Source organism: Typopeltis vanoorti, chromosome 16 (genome assembly GCF_054136105.1).
Source record: "Typopeltis vanoorti isolate ZY-2024b chromosome 16, IOZ_Tvanoo_1.0, whole genome shotgun sequence".
Taxonomy (NCBI): Eukaryota; Metazoa; Arthropoda; class Arachnida; order Uropygi; family Thelyphonidae; genus Typopeltis; species Typopeltis vanoorti.
Window position 1 is genome coordinate 39,801,779 of NC_143564.1, and position 17,629 is coordinate 39,819,407.

At 36.5% G+C, this 17,629-nt stretch overlaps 1 protein-coding gene across 2 annotated transcripts in view; it reads left to right on the plus strand.

Moving 5' to 3' along the window:
• Positions 1–17,629, plus strand: part of LOC150097966 (uncharacterized) — a 490,509-nt gene that overhangs the window by 53,740 nt on the left and 419,140 nt on the right. For both annotated transcript variants that reach the window (XM_090406015.1, XM_090406016.1), the window contains exon 3: positions 1,823–1,941. In XM_090406015.1, coding sequence (XP_090262141.1) covers positions 1,823–1,941 — 119 coding nt within the window. The remainder of the gene's footprint in view (positions 1–1,822; positions 1,942–17,629) is intronic.

Below are 17,629 nucleotides of genomic sequence, written 5' to 3' on the forward strand. Positions count from 1 at the left end.
AGGAATATTAACAAGGATCTTTTTTTTTTTGACTTTTGTGGATCTGGAAGGACGAAGAAGATCTGAACAGACATAATAAGATGCCAAGAAGGCTCTTTGAAATGCTATAATTATATAATGTAAATGGAATTGTATAGCGAGCAAATGTATTGCCTGTATTTAAGTTGTTTTATTTATTTATTCGTATGGAGTTTCCTCTCACTTCATCCCCGTCCCTATTGGGGCGAGTTGTATAAATACTTGACCCCCCCACATGATCTTCCTCATGTGGGGGGGGGGTCAAGTATTTATGACTATAGATGTGCACGGGGTCGGTTTGCCTGCTTGCAGGATGAAAAAACCACAGATAAACTGGTGGGAAAAAAAACTACTGTCCACGCACAAGACCAGCTAACTTGGCTATGGCTGAGAAAGATCCTTAAGTACCTCACGTCACCGACAGGAATCGAACTTAGGACACTCCTTCCCCAGGCATATGGTTGCAAAGTGCAAAGTCGCTAGGCTAACTGCTCAGACTATTTAAATTGTAAGTCAAAGAATTAAAGGAAGGACACCAAATAATTTGAGGTAATGTACAGCTAGTGAGCATACTATCCTCACAGTGACATTAAACTTAATATTAAACTGAGATCATTATTTTATGCATATGTTATACATAAATTCACTACAAGTTTTTCAAGACTCTTTAATCAGTGTAGTATAGGTTCTACTAATGTTTATGTAGGTTGTAAACTTATGTATTTTATCCATATTGACAGTGATGTGGTTAAAGCCACTTCAGGGCATCCAGTAAGTGGGATAGTGATCTTGCACCAAGTGATGAAATTCATCTGCCATCTACAGACAGTTACATTCGTATCCACAGCAGAATTTGAACCCACAGTCTGTTGGTTGGAGGGTGTGTATGCTAACCACTTGGCCAAACAGTCAGGCAGATGGAGAATTTATAGAACAAGTAATGCATTTTAGTTATATGTGCACAATTTGTAGCACTGATAGAAATAGAATGAATAAGAAAAAAGTTAAATATGGAAATTAATAAATAGATATTTCAAATAAACTAAATTGGGAAATAAATAATATAATAAGCAAATCTAAGATTGCATGGAACCAGCAGAATAAATTTATATGGAATCAGAGAAAAATTAGCCCAAGACTACCAGTATACAAGGCTGTTAAAACTTTGGTGTTTGGTTAGTGCAGGCACATGAGTTCTGAAAAGGAAAATTATGGGAGTGTATAGATGACAGAATCATATTAAAATTGAAGATATTAGAAAGAAACTTTGACACGATCAGCATTTAAGAATGTGTGAATGCTCACTTAAGGAGAACGAATGAAAAATATTAGCATTACAGATGTGTGATACCATGATGGTAGAAAAAGAACCCAGAGAAAGATGTAGGGGTGAATTGATTCAGTTATTAGTGCTTTTGAAGACTTAAATGTAATGACCTGAAAAATAACAGATTAATTTGGAAGAAAATTGTTGATAGTAATAATGTTAAGTGCAGTCCTTGAGGGTCAGTAAAAGACAATAATGATTGTCAGGATTTTAAAAAAAAATTGTAATAGGAATGAGTTGTTTGTTTGTCCATTAGAAGACAGTTTGAATTTCACATGTGAGAGAGGCATCAAATGGGAGATAATTATGTTATACTGTTTTTCTTTATTCAATACAGTTGGTTAGGCCCCCTCAAAGTTAGTGAAGCTAACTTTGCTGTTCCAAAAACTGAACAAGTTGCATATAAATAGAAATTTTAAATGTAATTTATAAGTTTGGATTATAGAATTGACATCAATTTTCTTTATATGATTATAGGAAATCAAGTGCTACGGAAATTATTGATGGTCTGGTGGATACACACGCGATAAATAGACCACCATTGGCCTTGCAGAATGATGAACTTAATATTTGTAAAGACCATAATGAAGTTCCAAGTAAGTTGTAATTATTATTTTAGTCATTTTTATCAGAATTTAGGATTTATAGTTAATAATGCTTAGTACAGTCCTTGAATCCATTAAATATCAACAATGTATAGATTATATGCTGCATAAAATGTTCAGATTTGTGTTGTGCATAATGGGTATAATGTGTTGTGCATAATGGATATAATTTTGTATTGACTAATGCACTGCTTTTGTGCTTTAAAAACTTTTGATAATACATCACATCTTGGCAGCACTTGCTTTTCAGCAGGATTCCAGGTCTGTTAACAAATAATCTTGATACTATAACTCTGCCAGGTGTGCTTATGGGGAATCCAGATTGTTGTATGTAGATGTGTGAGAGTAATTGATTAAGCCATAATTTACGTAGGATTTTGGTGAAATTTTCCATGTTAGTAAAGAATCCATTACTGTATATTCGTTTTCTTTTCAATTTAACTTTACCTTAAACAACCTCCTTGAAAAGTTGAGTATATGGAAAAATGCAACTTGACCAAAATCTTCCTGATCCACTTTACAAATCTGTGTGGTTTATTTTGTTTATTTCCACCACAATGTTTATTTTCATCCCAGTCTGCCAACCTCTTACTTTTTATAACTAAAACTCAACTTACAGTTGCTTCAATCACTACTCATCTTCCATTTCTCATTTGCACTCTTTATCGACTTTGTGTTTCAAAGATGGCATTTGTGCATATGCTTGCTCTGGTATATCACATCAGAGAGTTTTTAACTTGGAGTCTTCTCTTTTTTATCATCTTTCTCTAAAAATCACTATGTCCCATTATATCAAATTCATTTGCTTTCTTTGTTACCCTCCAAACAATGCCACCAATCATTATGGACTTTTTTGACATCCACTTTAAATGGCTGATTTTCTCCAGTCTAACTTTAGCAGTGATCATATTCAAAATTCTAACCGGTTTTCTTTTTTTCAACTGTGCTGATATAGCAGGTAGGAATGATGAGGCATTTATTATCAATAGTGATCTCACATAAATTATCCATATGCTCATTAGAATATCAAATAAACCTAACCATTCTGCAAACACTCTTGAACTTTTCTGCACTAGTGACTTTTCTGAGTGTATTGTGGATGTTGTTGGTTTTCTAGACAGTTCAGGTTTTTGATCCCATAAAAATTATTGGGCAGTGGAACATGTACAATTTACAGACAAAATACTGGCCTCATAGCCTTAGTTGCTATGGGTGTAATTCAGAATCGACATCCTCTATTCAGCTCAAATCACAATATAGTATTGATATAGTCTTTCATTGAGCACTCATACAACTACTCATGTAAGATATCTGCTATCTAGCAATATCCAATTATCTTACATTAATTTTTTAGCAGCGGCTGCACTTGATAAAATAATTAAATAAAAACAAAAGTTATCCTTTCTTTTTTATTTAATTATTTTATCAAGTTTGGCTGTCACTAAAAAATTAATATAAGATAATAGGATATTGCTAGATCGCAGATATCCTACACTTATATCTGCATGTGTGTGTGTCTATTATTGTAAGAACATCAAATAGGATGATCATTGTTATTTCTGTGCCTATTTATTTATTTATTGGTTGAATTATTGTTTCTATCTTTCTGAACCAAAGATTTGCACTGAATACCTAAAAACTAGAGCTATAAAACTATTCATTCCCTATTCCATTTTAATCCCTCCTATTCTCTCTAAGCCTTAGTTTTTCCCAAAGTGTTACAAGACTTACCAAATAACAATTTTGAGAAAGCCGAAAATAGTGAATTTTTATTCTTTTTGTAACTTGTCAAAATTATCAGCCACTTTTGTTAGCTCTACTTTCATTTTTTTTTTTTTTCATTTAGGTGGTTGTTTTCCATCATTATTTGTAGAAAATTCCAATCTTCTGTTTGATCAATATTTTGCATTGATGATCTTGGTAAATGTCCTCTTATCCTTCCATATTTGCAACAGCTACCTTTACCTTACTTGATTTTCAACTTCAGAACATGATCAGAAGAATTTTATGTGAAATAGATCTTGAAATAAGACTCCTGGTCATGATTGCATTTCTCTGATGTTAAGAAAGTTTGTGTTTCAGATTTGAATCCTATTTTGTGTCACTTTATTTTTTATTTTTATAAACTGTTCTATTCCACTAGTATATAACCAGCTTGGGAATTATATCACATTCCACCTGTTCCCAAAAAAGGCAACAAATTATTAACATTAGATTACTATCCTATTTGCTCTTAAATCAGTTCAATTCTTTCTGAGGTAATGGAAAAACTACTAATAGTCAACTTATATGTTATGTACCAACTCTTGAATTAATAAATATTTGCCAGTATGAATTCCACCATTTTTAACACCTACGGTCTTACTCGAGGTGTTTGACTTGATTTGGCACAAAGGCCTCTTAAGTAAGTTCCCATTTCATGTCCTGTTTTCTGACTTATGCATCTAAGTTTCCAGATTTCTGGTTATACATTATGTATAATGGTGGATAAACCTTTAGACTCCAACTTTGCAGTTAATGCTGGAAAATTATTGGTCATTTTTGTCATTTCTTTTGCTTGCTTTCTTCTGTATTTGAGTGACCTCCAGTTGACTGCAAATGAAGTTTATAGTGTGACTGATCACAGCACTGCACTCTCCTCAGTTGACCAACCTTACACTGCACAAGTCAACAAGATTTCCAAAATAGCTCCTTCTGAAACTCTACATTTGGACCCCAAACCATTTTTTAATGAGATTTTGATAACCTTTAACTTAATTTCTGTCAAAACTCAATCCTGTCATAATTTTTTTTTGGAGGGGGGGAGGAATTGCAGGACAAAGAAAAGATTTCTGCTCTTCAGAAAATTATAATTGTCTTTCTTGACATAAACATGTTATGATTATCACCTCTACAGGATCCAAGAAATTAGATTTTCTCTCTTTCTCCTGGCATTACCTTATCTCTAAATAACTATTAACTGTATCATCAGCATCAAATTCCATATATACCCCCAAGGGGTGTACAGGATATGATAGTACTACATAAGCAATTACATCTTTACTAACTTCCTATCTACAATTTTCCTCCAAATCAGTCTGTTACCTGTCAAGACTCCAACATTATCAGATCTTATAATATCGATTATAAGATCTGATCAATTATAAGGTCTGTCTTCTAAGGCACTTTTTTTACTGTATCAATCCACCTATATCTTGGTCTTTCTCTGGGTCTTTTTCCTGCCAGCCTGGCAGAGAACACTTGTTTTGCCAATCTCCCCTCTCCCATTCTGTTTAAGAGACAATACCATCTGAGATTGGCCCTGCTAACGCATTCCTGGATGCTGACAATGTCAAGTTCTTTCCTAATATCTTCATTTTTAATATGATATTGCCATTGATGCCATCTGTTCATGCTGTTATACCCTGATAAGTTGGAACATAAAATATTACATCTTATCATTGTATAACAGAGTGAACACACAATAAGAAACATTATACCATGCTTGCCTCTGAGTATTAAAATAATGCATTGTAAATATATCCAATATTTCATACTATGAGAAAACAAATAAGTATGCATTTTGTACTACTCACAAATTAGTTAATAATGGAAGTGCAGACCTGTAGCAAAGTTTAATACAGCATTGTGTACTAAGAGATATAGAATGTTAGAACAAGTTCAAGAGGGGGGGGGTGAAGTCCAAAGGTCAAGGAGCAGCAATGCGAAGGAGCGGTTCGCCCCAAGCAATTGCGTGCCGTCAGCGCATGTGGGATATAGCGGAGAAAGCTGGATGCCGTGACGTGAGTGTGTTGAGTGGACATCCGAGAAAGAAAGGTGAAAATATAAGGGTCTAGCACTCCTGAAAAAAAAAAGGCTTTTTGTTCCTGGATCTCCTGGTGTTCGTCTCGCGGTGTCGTGAGCAGGTGGCAGTGCCTCCATTCCGGAGGGTTTCGATAGAGGCAGCGGCGGAACTAGATGTAGTATCTCTGCAGAAGGAATAAGCCCTTCTGTCCAAATTGGAGCACATGAACATTTCGTCTAAGGAGAGGTAGATTCCGGTAGACCTTTGATGCAACGCAGAAACAAGGATAGATAAGTAGACTTTATTTTGTATTTTGCTGATTGTGAATGAAAGATTTGTGCCACGTTGTAAAAACAGAAGAAGGAACGTTAATGATATTAATCAGGACTGAACTGCAGTGATCTAGAGAGGATTACCTTAAATCTTAAGTCTCCTATTGTGATAGAGTTACATAATATGTTCTAGGAGGTTAAGAATATGTTTAAAGTAAGGAATTGCTTTCACTGAAGGGATTGTAAAAGATATAAATGCTATCTTGTTTGGTTTGATTGAACTACTAAAGAAATTAGAGAGTTATTGTGATAATCATGCATGATTAAGGTATTTAAGGGTAAAAATAAGAAATCTTACTTCAGAGATTTACAGTTTAATCAGTTTGAGTATACTTATATTATTGTAATGTTCTAACGCTATTCTGACTGTCAGGAACTCCCTTAAGGTGGGAATTAAGCTTATTGTATTGTATGTGCATATTTATGTTATCTAATAAACCTTGCTTTTGTATCCAACTAAGACTATCTGTGATTTTTGGAATCTGATGCACCGCTTATAAAAAAAAGTACTACGAACCTAGGTAGGAGACTACAATAAGAATAGATTTTGGCCATGTCTGCGAAATTACAAGGTATCACTTAAGTACTGTCTTGGGATCACCTCTTGATTAATAATATTGTTTAATCTAAAAGCGCTAAGTGGCGCAGCGAAATATAAATTTCTTAGTGTTTTACGAGGGGTTGATCTCAGACAATCTGATGCTCTGGTATTGGCTCGATCTTGAGGTAATTCCTTTGTCTCCCAGAGGTACCACGTGATACCCGAATGAGAGTTTAATGGGGATTTGATCCAAAGACTAAAGAATAGATATATGAGTAGAAAGTACGACACAACAATGCCCCTAATCTTTCTCAGGACTTTCATATCTGTGGTCTTTAGTCTTTGGTCAAGTGTTTTACTTCTGACTCAGATCCATAAGTTAAAATTGGCTTGAATACTGTCTTGTATACAGCTAATTTAGTATTTTGGCTAATTTCTCTCTTATTCCATATAAATTTATTCAGTTGACTTCCTACCATACTGGCTTTGTTGATTCTGTTGTCTATTACATATTTAATTTACCATCTTCACTAAAAATTATGCCTAAATAGCTGAAATGTTTTACTTGTTCTATAGGTTCTCCATTCACAATACAGTTGATATTTTCAATGTTTCAGCCTATTTTCATTGTCTTTGTCTTTTTAATGATGAACATCTATTAAAACAGTTATTCACTTTAGTCAGGGAATCTTGCAGACTTTTAGCAGATTTATTTAGAAGTATAACATCATCCCCATAAAACAAACAGCTGAGATTAACATCTCCAATTTTGATATCAAGTTTTATACCACTTTCCTTCCGTGTGTAGAGGCTTAAGTGCTGTGAGGACATCATGTTGGAGGCTTAATGGATTTTTTACAACACTCAGAAAGGATTAAAACAGAATTTAATACTTCCTATATTTCGTCCTAGTCACTAGGACATCTACGGGGATTACAAAAACAACTAATGTAACATTAACACAAATATCATCCAATACTAAGCCCAACCACGTGGGTGACACTAAAGTCCCATCTAGGTGGAGCACCCTCTTAGGGCGGTTGTAAATGGCCTGGAATGCAAGGTGGGACCTCTGGTGATGAGTGTTTCCCAAATCTTCGGAAGCTTAATACAACCGTATTTTTTAAGATTTGGTTGATTTCTGAGAGCTGCTGCTGCTTCTAAGAATAGTCTCTTTCTTGAATTTGCTGTGGTGGAGCATGGTGGTTTTCTTCCATGATACCCTGTGGGTGGTGTCCAAGACATGGTCAGCCAAACCTGAATGACCATAGTTGTGTTTATAGATGTAAAGTACGCCAGTACTTGACATTGTTAGCAGAGCTAATCTCAGATGGTATGGTCACTTAAATAGAATGGGAGAGGAAAGATTAGCAAAACAAGTGTTCTCTGCCAGGTTGGCAGGAAAACGACCCAAAGGAAGACCAAGATATAGGTGGATTGATACGGTACAAAGTGCCTTAGACGATAGAAATATAAGATCTGATAATGTTGGAGTTTTGACAAGTAAGAGACTGATTTGGAGGAAAATTGTAGATAGGAAGTTAGTAATGATGTAATTTTTCATGTAGTACTGTCATATCCTGTACACCCCATGAGGGTACATGACAGGAATTTGATGATGATGAAGTACGCCAGCTTACAGGATCAGGGTACTTTCTAAACTCCAGGCAGAGAGAGGAGGGAGCTGATCTTTCGTAGAATGGATAAGGGTAGCAAGTTTGCAGTGGGGCTTATATGCTGTGTGTGTAGGTTGTACTTTTTTAGAAACTTGGCTATTTTTTCGGATGTGCCACGGATGTAGGGTATGGTGTTGGCATTTTTAAATTCTTGTTGACAAGAAGGATGGGGAATGGGGGAGGAACTGATTATTTTTTTGATACTGTGATCGTTGTAGCCATTGGAGAGGAAAGTGCTGTGTATCCACCTAGATAGGACTTTAGTGTCACTCACGTGGTTGGGCTTAGTATTGTATGATATTTGTGTTAATGTTACATTAGTTGTTTTTGTAATCCCCGTAGATGTCCTAGTGACTAGGACGAAATATAAGAAGTATTAAATTCTGTTCTAATCCTTTCTGAATGTTGTAAAAAATCCATTAAGGCTCCATCATGACCACTTTCCTTCATAATGTGATCCATATAGATAATGAATAACAGGATAATGTACATTCTTGTCTGACACCAGATTTAACATTAAACCATCTTCTGTACTTTGTTTCAGTTCTAACTGCATATATCTTACCAGGAACGCTGAGTAGAGAAATATCTCTGTAATTCTTGCATTCAGTTTTATTTCAATTTTTATATATGGGTACTATGAGAGCTCTACTCCAATCATCTGGAATTCGTCCCTCTGTCCAGGCCATCTGAACTATGCAGTGCAGCCACTAAGACTTTTACACCTGCATACTTGAGCATTTCTGGTCGAATATCATCTGCTCCTGCAGCCTTTCCACATTTCAGGCTTTTGATGGCTTTTTCTACTTCAAGTATGGATATGTATTCCTGACTGCATGCCTGGTCAGTGTTTTTTACCATTGTGCTGTCATCACTGCTTTGTTTCATTTAGCAATTTTTCGAAGTAATTACTCCATACCTCAAAGATATATTTTTCTCCTGTTTTCATGTCACCTTTATCATCTCTAATTCCTTTTACAGCACTCTTTCCTCCATTTCTGAGCTTCAGCAACCTTCTTGATATTTATTTTCTATGTTCTTACCAAAGTCTTCCCATGACTTTTGTTTAGCTAGTTTTACACGGTGTTTAGCTTTCTTAAATTTGTATCTGTATTCTCTAAGAGCACAAGCTGACTTATTTGCAAGGAACTTTCGATAATATGCTTTCTTCTTTTCCTTCACTGGCTCTTTAACTTCCTGTGTCCACCATGGAGTTCTGATTTTTCTATCATACAGACAACCTCACCACATGCCTCTCTAGCAGAATCAATTAGGGTTTTCTTCAGGGCTTGCCACTGAATCTCCAAGGTTTGGTTGCCGTTCTGAAACTCTTTCATTTTTTCTTCGATAATGTTTGTGTATTTTAGTCTACAGTTCACATTTGAGAGCTGCTCAACTTTTATTCGCTTTAAAACTTTCTTACATGTTATTCTTTTCAGTATGAAATTCAATTTTATCCTGCTCAAGACTAAATGGTGATCACTTCCAATTTCAAATCCTCTGTACACTCTGGTGTCCTGCACCAGTAAGAAAACATCACTATCAACAATAACGTAGTCAATGAGACTTTTCTTATTCCTTGCCTGTTCTCTTCATGTGAATTTGTGCACATTTTTATGTTGGAACATTGTGTTAATAATAACCAGTCTATGTGCTTAGCAGAAATCCAACAGATATTTGATATTATTATTAGCTTTGCTCTCTTCTCCAAATTTTCCCAAAATATTTTTGTATGTCTGACAATCATTTCCTACTCTGCTATTTAGATCCCCAACAAGGACCAACTTTTTCTTTTTCATTGTGTCAGTTGCTTTCGCTAAATCCTCAAAACATTTCTTCATGCTACCTTAGTAGAACCATACGCACAAATAACTCTCATCGTCCAGTTCCCCATTCTCATATTTGCCCACATCACTCTACTTGAGACTGCCTGCCATTCAAGAAGATTAGCCACGTATTTAGTTTTGAATGCTATGGCTACGTCTTCTTTTCCTTGATTGTCATTGCATGAAAATAATATTTTGTATTTATTGCTCTGAAAGATCTCACCAGTTTTTGCCTTTTTTGTTTCAGTCACCCCTATTATGTCGATCTGGTACTTATCCAATTCCTCAGCTAGTTCCATTTCTTTGCCATTCAGGCTTCTTACGATGATAGTACCGATCTTTAACTCTGGTGATATTAAGTTGGGATGGATTTTAGGATTTGTTCCAGTAGCTGACTGTTTGCTGTTTTGCCCTAGTAAAACCAACGGGAACCTTGTTTAACTCGGCGGTGTTCCAGCCAGCATGAAATGTTGTACCATCATTCTGTATTTTGGTTTAAGCCAATAAGAGTACAATTTGGTTGGCTAAATCCCAAATTGCCAGCCCATCCTATCTTTTAGGGTTGCACAGTGATCAGCATTTATTTTAGAAATTATGGACTTTACAACCGTGTTATAAATAACTATTTTAATTTCCTGACGTTTCGACCTTCATATTAAGGTCATCATATGGAGTATATACAAATATACAAGAAGCTGAGTTAAATTTCACACAGTAAGCTAAAGAGATAATGATTTGATCACCGGTTATTCTACTAGCATGACCTCTAGTGGAAAAAAAACAAAAAAAAAAAACAGATAAAATTAAAAATTAATTAAATATGTAGAAACATTCTTTCATATAGATAGTTTTCTTACAGTAACAATGATGTCCTATTTTTAACACGACAATTATTTTATTAGATTTAAGATTCTGGATTATCTGCAGTCTTGTTTATAGTTAACTCTTAGGGAGAAAAGTTCCATGGGTAGAATATGTGCCTTTCATATGCTTGGGATTTTTAGACCATCATTACTGTTCAGACTGGGGTGATTGATAAGAATCTTCACAGGCTTCCTTAAATTTGCATTCATACCATGGTTTGGTGTGATGTAAACAACTGGTGCTTTTCCAGTCAATTCTATGTAAAGTGTTCAAGGCATAATCAGAAAGGCCAGCTTCACCATAGTTATTATATTTAATGTGTCGTTTATGTTCCTTTTGTCTGATAGAAATTGTGCGTCCTGTTTCCCTTATATATGGTAGATTACAGGTGCCATAAATGCTTTATACTCCAGGGTGGGCCAGCAGAGGGAGTGGATCTTTGGATGAGTTGAGTAAGCTTTTTAATTTTGCAGGAGGTTTTTTTAGAGTATTAATCACATCTAATACTCTAAAAAAGGGCTTTGAAGATCTGTTCCAATGAACAAGTGCTGAAAGACTAATTTAAAGTTATCAGCAATACTTTTGTAAAAAAACAGTTACAGCCAAAACACTATTAACAAAATTCTCTACAAAACCTCAAAATAAAACAAAGATAAACCAGACTACAATAAAACTATAACCATTCCTTACATTAAAGGGACATCAGCTAAAATAAACTGAATACTACAGAAATACAACCTCAAAGCCACCTTTAAACCTCTTGCAAAATTGAAAAGCTTACTCAACTCATCCAAAGACTCACTCCCTCCACTGGCCCACTCTGAAGTATACCGTATTTATTGCACTTGTAATCTACCATATATAGGGGAAACAGGATGCACAATTCCTATCGGACAAAAGGAACATAAAAGACACATTGAATATAATAACTATGGTGAAGCTGGCCTTTCTGATCATGCCCTGAACGAGTGGCAGCTTGTGGCTTGAAATCGTGGGGGGGGTGTTGCAACTTTCAATATATACATACACACTGTAAGTAATGTATATACGTGTTTGGATAAAATATCAAAATTATGGTAAAAATTAAAAAAAAAAAATTAAACATGAAAAAATATTGTTTGTTATTGATAAAATTATACAGTTTGGTATAATTCAAAATTACTTAAAAATAAAATCCATTCTTCTTGTTTTGTTTTGAGCGAAAAGGTTAACGTTTTCCTTGATGTTTGTGTGACTGTTGAAGAATTTGTAGTTCACTTAGTCACTACTGTCACAGAACTTATTTCTTGTGGTTGCATTTCTGAGGTCATAATTGTCAATAACCCCAATTATATTCTAAAATAAAAACTATAACAAATGTTATGGCTTTAATTGTAATATCCAAATATTTAAAGAGACTGAGTAAACACGATAAGCACTACGAACACTCTACTACTGGTGGAAACTGCATATAAACAACAGTGGAACTGCGCGATGGACAGCGCTGCATTACGCTAATGGCTCGCATCTCACTATGACGTGCATATGTTTGCACGTAGCAATATGACACTGTGGTAAACCCAGTGCTGCTATCATCCTTTGCCCTCCTAAGTGCTACAAGATGGATTTTTATTATTTTTTATACAAAATAAGAGAATTGTATAGATTTGTTGATGATAAAATTAAATATTACAAGCAAATATAAATAAATTAATAAATATATTTATATATCGAGAAAAATTGAGGGTGCTACAGTGCCTGTGCACGAGCCGTCCCTGCCCTGAACACTTTACATAGAATTGACTGGAAAAGCACCAGTTGTTTACATCACACTAAAACATGGTATGAACACAAATTTAAGGAAGCCTGTGAAGATTCTTATCAACCACCCCAGTCTGAACAGTAATGATGGTCTAAAAATCCCAAGCATATGGAAGGCACATATTCTACCCATGGAACTTTTCTCCCTAAGAGTATTTTACCGCGGTATGACAGTGAAGTGTTTAGAAGGAGGGCCATAATTGCCAATGACTTTATGCGTGGGTTATGCATGGATAGTGGTGTGGAATTTGTGGATGTGTGGAATGAGTTCGATGGGCGAAAGGATTTATATAAGATGGATGGGTTACATTTGAATGGAGTTGGTGTACGGAAGCTTGAAAAAGTGTTGATGAATGATGTGGAAGTGGATATACAGACTCAAGGAAACTAGATTTATTAAGAGTGGGGGAAGTAGATATGCAGACTTTAGGGAGGCAATTGAGTGTATGAATTAGTATATTATGCCCGAGCGAGTACGAAGGACAACAAATCAGAATGGGATAGTTAGTATAAGGCATCAAAGTAGGGATCGGACAAATGGGCTTCTGCAATTCATGTACACTAATGCCAGGAGTATTAGGAAAAAGAAGGAAGAGTTTTTGGCCTTGGTTGGCACTTCCAGGCCACAGGTTGTTGGTATTAGTGAAACATGGCTGACAGAAGATGATAAAGCTAGTGGGATTGAATGCGACGGGTATAGCATGTTCAGGAGTGACAGGGTGAATAAAAAGGGTGGAGGAGTGTTATTGATGATAGCTGATGAGTTGCAGCCAAGGAGCATAGAAGTTGAACTGCAGGATAGAGAAAAGAGCACATTTGATGCTGTCTGGTGTGAGATAGAATCTGGCAGAACAAAATATACAATTGGGTGCTGCTATAGACCAGGTGATGGAATAGATGGTGGGGATAGTATGCATAGGCAAATAGAAGAAATGAGTGGAAGGAGGGTAATTATTATGGGTGATTTCAATTATGGTAACATTGACTGGAAAGAGGAGAGGGCACATGGGAGGAAGGAATTGGAATTTATGCAGTTATTAAGGGGCAACTATCTGCGGCAGCATGTAGTGGAAAATACCAGGGGACAGAGAGTGCTTGACCTAGTAATTGCAACTGAGAATATGGCTGTAACGAACATGACCATGTTGCCACCAATTGATGAGAGTGACCATAAGGTCATGACTTGGGAGGTGGCTAAAGGAGTGGGATTTACAATTAAGACAGGGTACATGTGGAATTACTGGGCTGGTGAGTATGACAAGCTTAGGTGTGTGCTTGGCTCATTGCCATGGCATGTAAAACTGCAAGGGCTGGATGTTGATAGTGCATGGGAGGTGGTTAAGAAGTGTTTGCAGGAGGCAATGGTTGACTGTATACCAAGAGTCCGAATAATAAATCAAGTAGGGGTTAAATGGGTGAATAACGCTATTAAGCTTGAGCTGCAAAAAAAGAAACAATTGTGGAGGGAATTTCAGGAGAAAGGTGACCAGCAGGCGCAGGAACAGTATAAAGCTCAGGCCAGGATTGTAACAAGGGTGGTAAGAAAAGCAAAAGCGGATTACGAAAGAAAATTGGCCATGCAGGCTAAAGAGAATCCCAAACAGTTTTTTCAATATGTTGCAAGTAAAAGGAAAAATGTTCATGGTAGAATGATCTTAAAAAATGCTGAGGGTAGGGAGGTAACCGAATCAGTCGATATAGTGGAATTACTGAGCGAGCATTTTGCAAGAGTATATCATCCAGGTGGTGACATTGCAGGAATGGAAGAACCAACAGCTTATACTGGAATTGTGATGAATGAAGTAGAGGTAACCAGTCTATTACAGAACCTCAATGTCAATACATCTGTGGGATTGGATGGTATACCAGCTCGTGTCATACATGAAGCGGCTAAAGAATTGTCGGTGCCCTTGACCATTTTGTTTAATTTGAGCCTCGGGTCTGGGTCAGTGCCAAGGGGGGTGGAAAGAGGGGAAAATAGTCCTGCTGCATAAAGGTGGTTCCAAGGCTGCTGTTGAAAATTACCAGCCAATCAGCTTAACAGGAATCATTATCAAGGTCTTGGAGAAAATAGTCAAGAGGAAAATACAAGATCGGATAGAAGAAAATGGGATAGTGTATCGGGGACAGCATGGTTTTGTGAAGGGTAGGTCATGCCTCAGTAACTTGCTCACGTATTATAACACAGTGACGGCTGAACTGGATAAGGGTAATGGGTTTACAGTGATTCTACTGGATCTTGCTAAGGCCTTTGACAGGCTATCACATGGAATTCTAATCAGTAAATTGCAGCATATGGGGATGGATATAGGGTTGGTGAGATGGATAGGAGGGTGGTTGACGGAGAGATATCTGAGAGTGATTTATTCAGGAGTAGAGTCCACAAGACGGCCTGTGACTAGTGGTGTGCCACAAGGATCTGTTCTTGGACCACTGCTATTTAATTTGTTCATTAATGATATAGGAAAGGATCTGAGAGGAACAGTTCATTTGTTTGCGGATGATGCAAAGTTGGGTGGGGCAATAGTGAATGCAAATGACGTTAAAATTTTGCAAGATGATTTGGATAGGTTGGAGGTCTGGGCTAAGGAGAATGGATGTCAATTTAATGTGGCAAAATGTAAGGTTATACATTTTGGGGTGAAAAGATTAGCAGCAGTTTACTACATTGGTGGAACTCTACTCCAGTAAATTGATGAGGTGGGTTACAAAAATTGGGTGATAGACGGAGGAGGGGAGATATGATTGAGACATTCAAATTACTGAAGGGTTTCTATAAAATTAATTCAGAAGATATTTTTGAGAACAGGGCTGGTTGTGGGAGGACTAGGGGACATCCATGGAAACTGGGCAAAAGTGTGGTTAGTAAAGGTGTTAGAGCTGGGTTCTTTACTTTTAGAGTGGTGAATGAGTGGAATGCACTCCCAGATTTAGGAGTGTTGGTGGATAAGGAGTTGAAGTTTAGGGGGCACATTGCAAAAGTGGCCAAATCAGCTCATCAAATCACTTGGTTGCTGAAGAATACGTTGACAAGCAGAGACAAGCAGGTTATTGTTCCTCTGTATCGAGCCTTGATAAGACCCCCATCTCGACTACTGTGCCCAGATTTGGTCACCTAGGTTTCTTCTTGATGGGGAGGAGGTGGAGAGGATCCAGAGGCGAGTGACCAAGATGATAGCAGGTCTGTGGAATGAACCTTATGAGAACAGGTTGAGGATTTGTGGGTTACAAAAATTGGTTGATAGGCGGAGGAGGGGAGATATGATTGAGACATTCAAATTACTGAAGGGTTTCTATAAAATTAATTCAGAAGATATTTTTGAGAACAGGGCCTGTTGTGGTAGGACTAGGGGACATCCATGGAAACTAGGCAAAAGTGTGGTTAGTAAAGGTATTAGAGCTGGGTTCTTTACTTTTAGAGTGGTGAATGAGTGTAATGCACTCCCAGCGTCTGTGGTGGATGCTGTGACAGTGAATGAGTTTAAGGTGAGGTATGATAGATACTGTATGAATGTCGCATAGTTGTGATGAATATGATTTGGGGCCTCTCTCGATGAGTCTAATGACTCCCTGGAGTTGCCCGTAATAATAACAACAATAAACAGGACTGTAGATAATCCAGAATCTTAAATCTAATAAAATAATTGTCATGTTAAAAATAGGATATCATTGTTACTGTAAGAAAACTATCTATATGAAAGAATGTTTCTAAATATTTAATTAATTTTTAATTTTATCTGTATTTTTTTTTTTTTTTTTTTTTTTTCACTAGAGGTCATGCTAGTAGAATAACCAGTGATATATATCATTGTTTCTTTAGCCTACTGTGTGAAATGTAACTCAACTTGTCCTTGTATATTTGTATATACTCCAGATGATGACCTTAACATGAAGGTCGAAACATCGGGAAATTAAAATAGTTATTTATAACACGGTTGTAAAGTCCATAATTTCTAAAATGAATGCCAGCCCATCCTCGTTCGTTCAGTATCCAGGTAGATACCTAATAGGGTGCACCATGAGAAGGTGAGGATTGGACATTAGGTCAGAAGCCCTGGTCGGTTGTCCTCATTTCTTTAAAGGCTATGTGGAGGTCTCCTCTCATTTATGTAGCTTCGACCTTTAAGCACTGCTATTAACTGTATACAAATTGAAAATCTGAATCTTGAATACCCCTCTCACATACGGTGTGGTATATCTAAGAGCTGTCTCAAAATCGTTTACTCAGTGCAGAAACGATTCGTTATACCCGTTTTCACTCAAATGCTCATTGAATGCTGCTTTCATTTTTTCATTGTCATCAGTAATTCCTCTGTCTTTTCTAAATCTTAAATTGCATGCAGTTGTTGCACACTTCCTAATGCTCACAGTTGAACTTCAAATGCTGTGTTCACAAAAAAAAAAAACTATTATCCATTCCCTCTACTACTGTTCAAGTAAGTCCATGGTCCATTTCTTTATTTCATAAAGAACATAATCTGTAGGACAGTGACACTCCAACAAATATGAATTGCCCTCATAAACTAATCTCAGTAGAAAAGACATCACAGCATACATACCCAGTCAGAATCTCCTCAGTAAAAACTCACATTCACTTTACTAATATTTGTAGCATTAATACCATAAATGATGTTCACCATCATTTTTCCGTCTTCCAGAGCAGACATCTTACTCCTGAAAGAAACCCAGATTGCAGCTACATCTTGTACTGTCCACCTCCAATACCCAAACTACACAATTCTTGATTCCTTTCATCACAAGGGTGACTCGTATGCCTTTGTGAGATCTGACATATCCTGCCAGAGAATGTTTAATTTAGAATCCCCTGCTTTCAATCTTCTCTAGTTCAAGGTTTC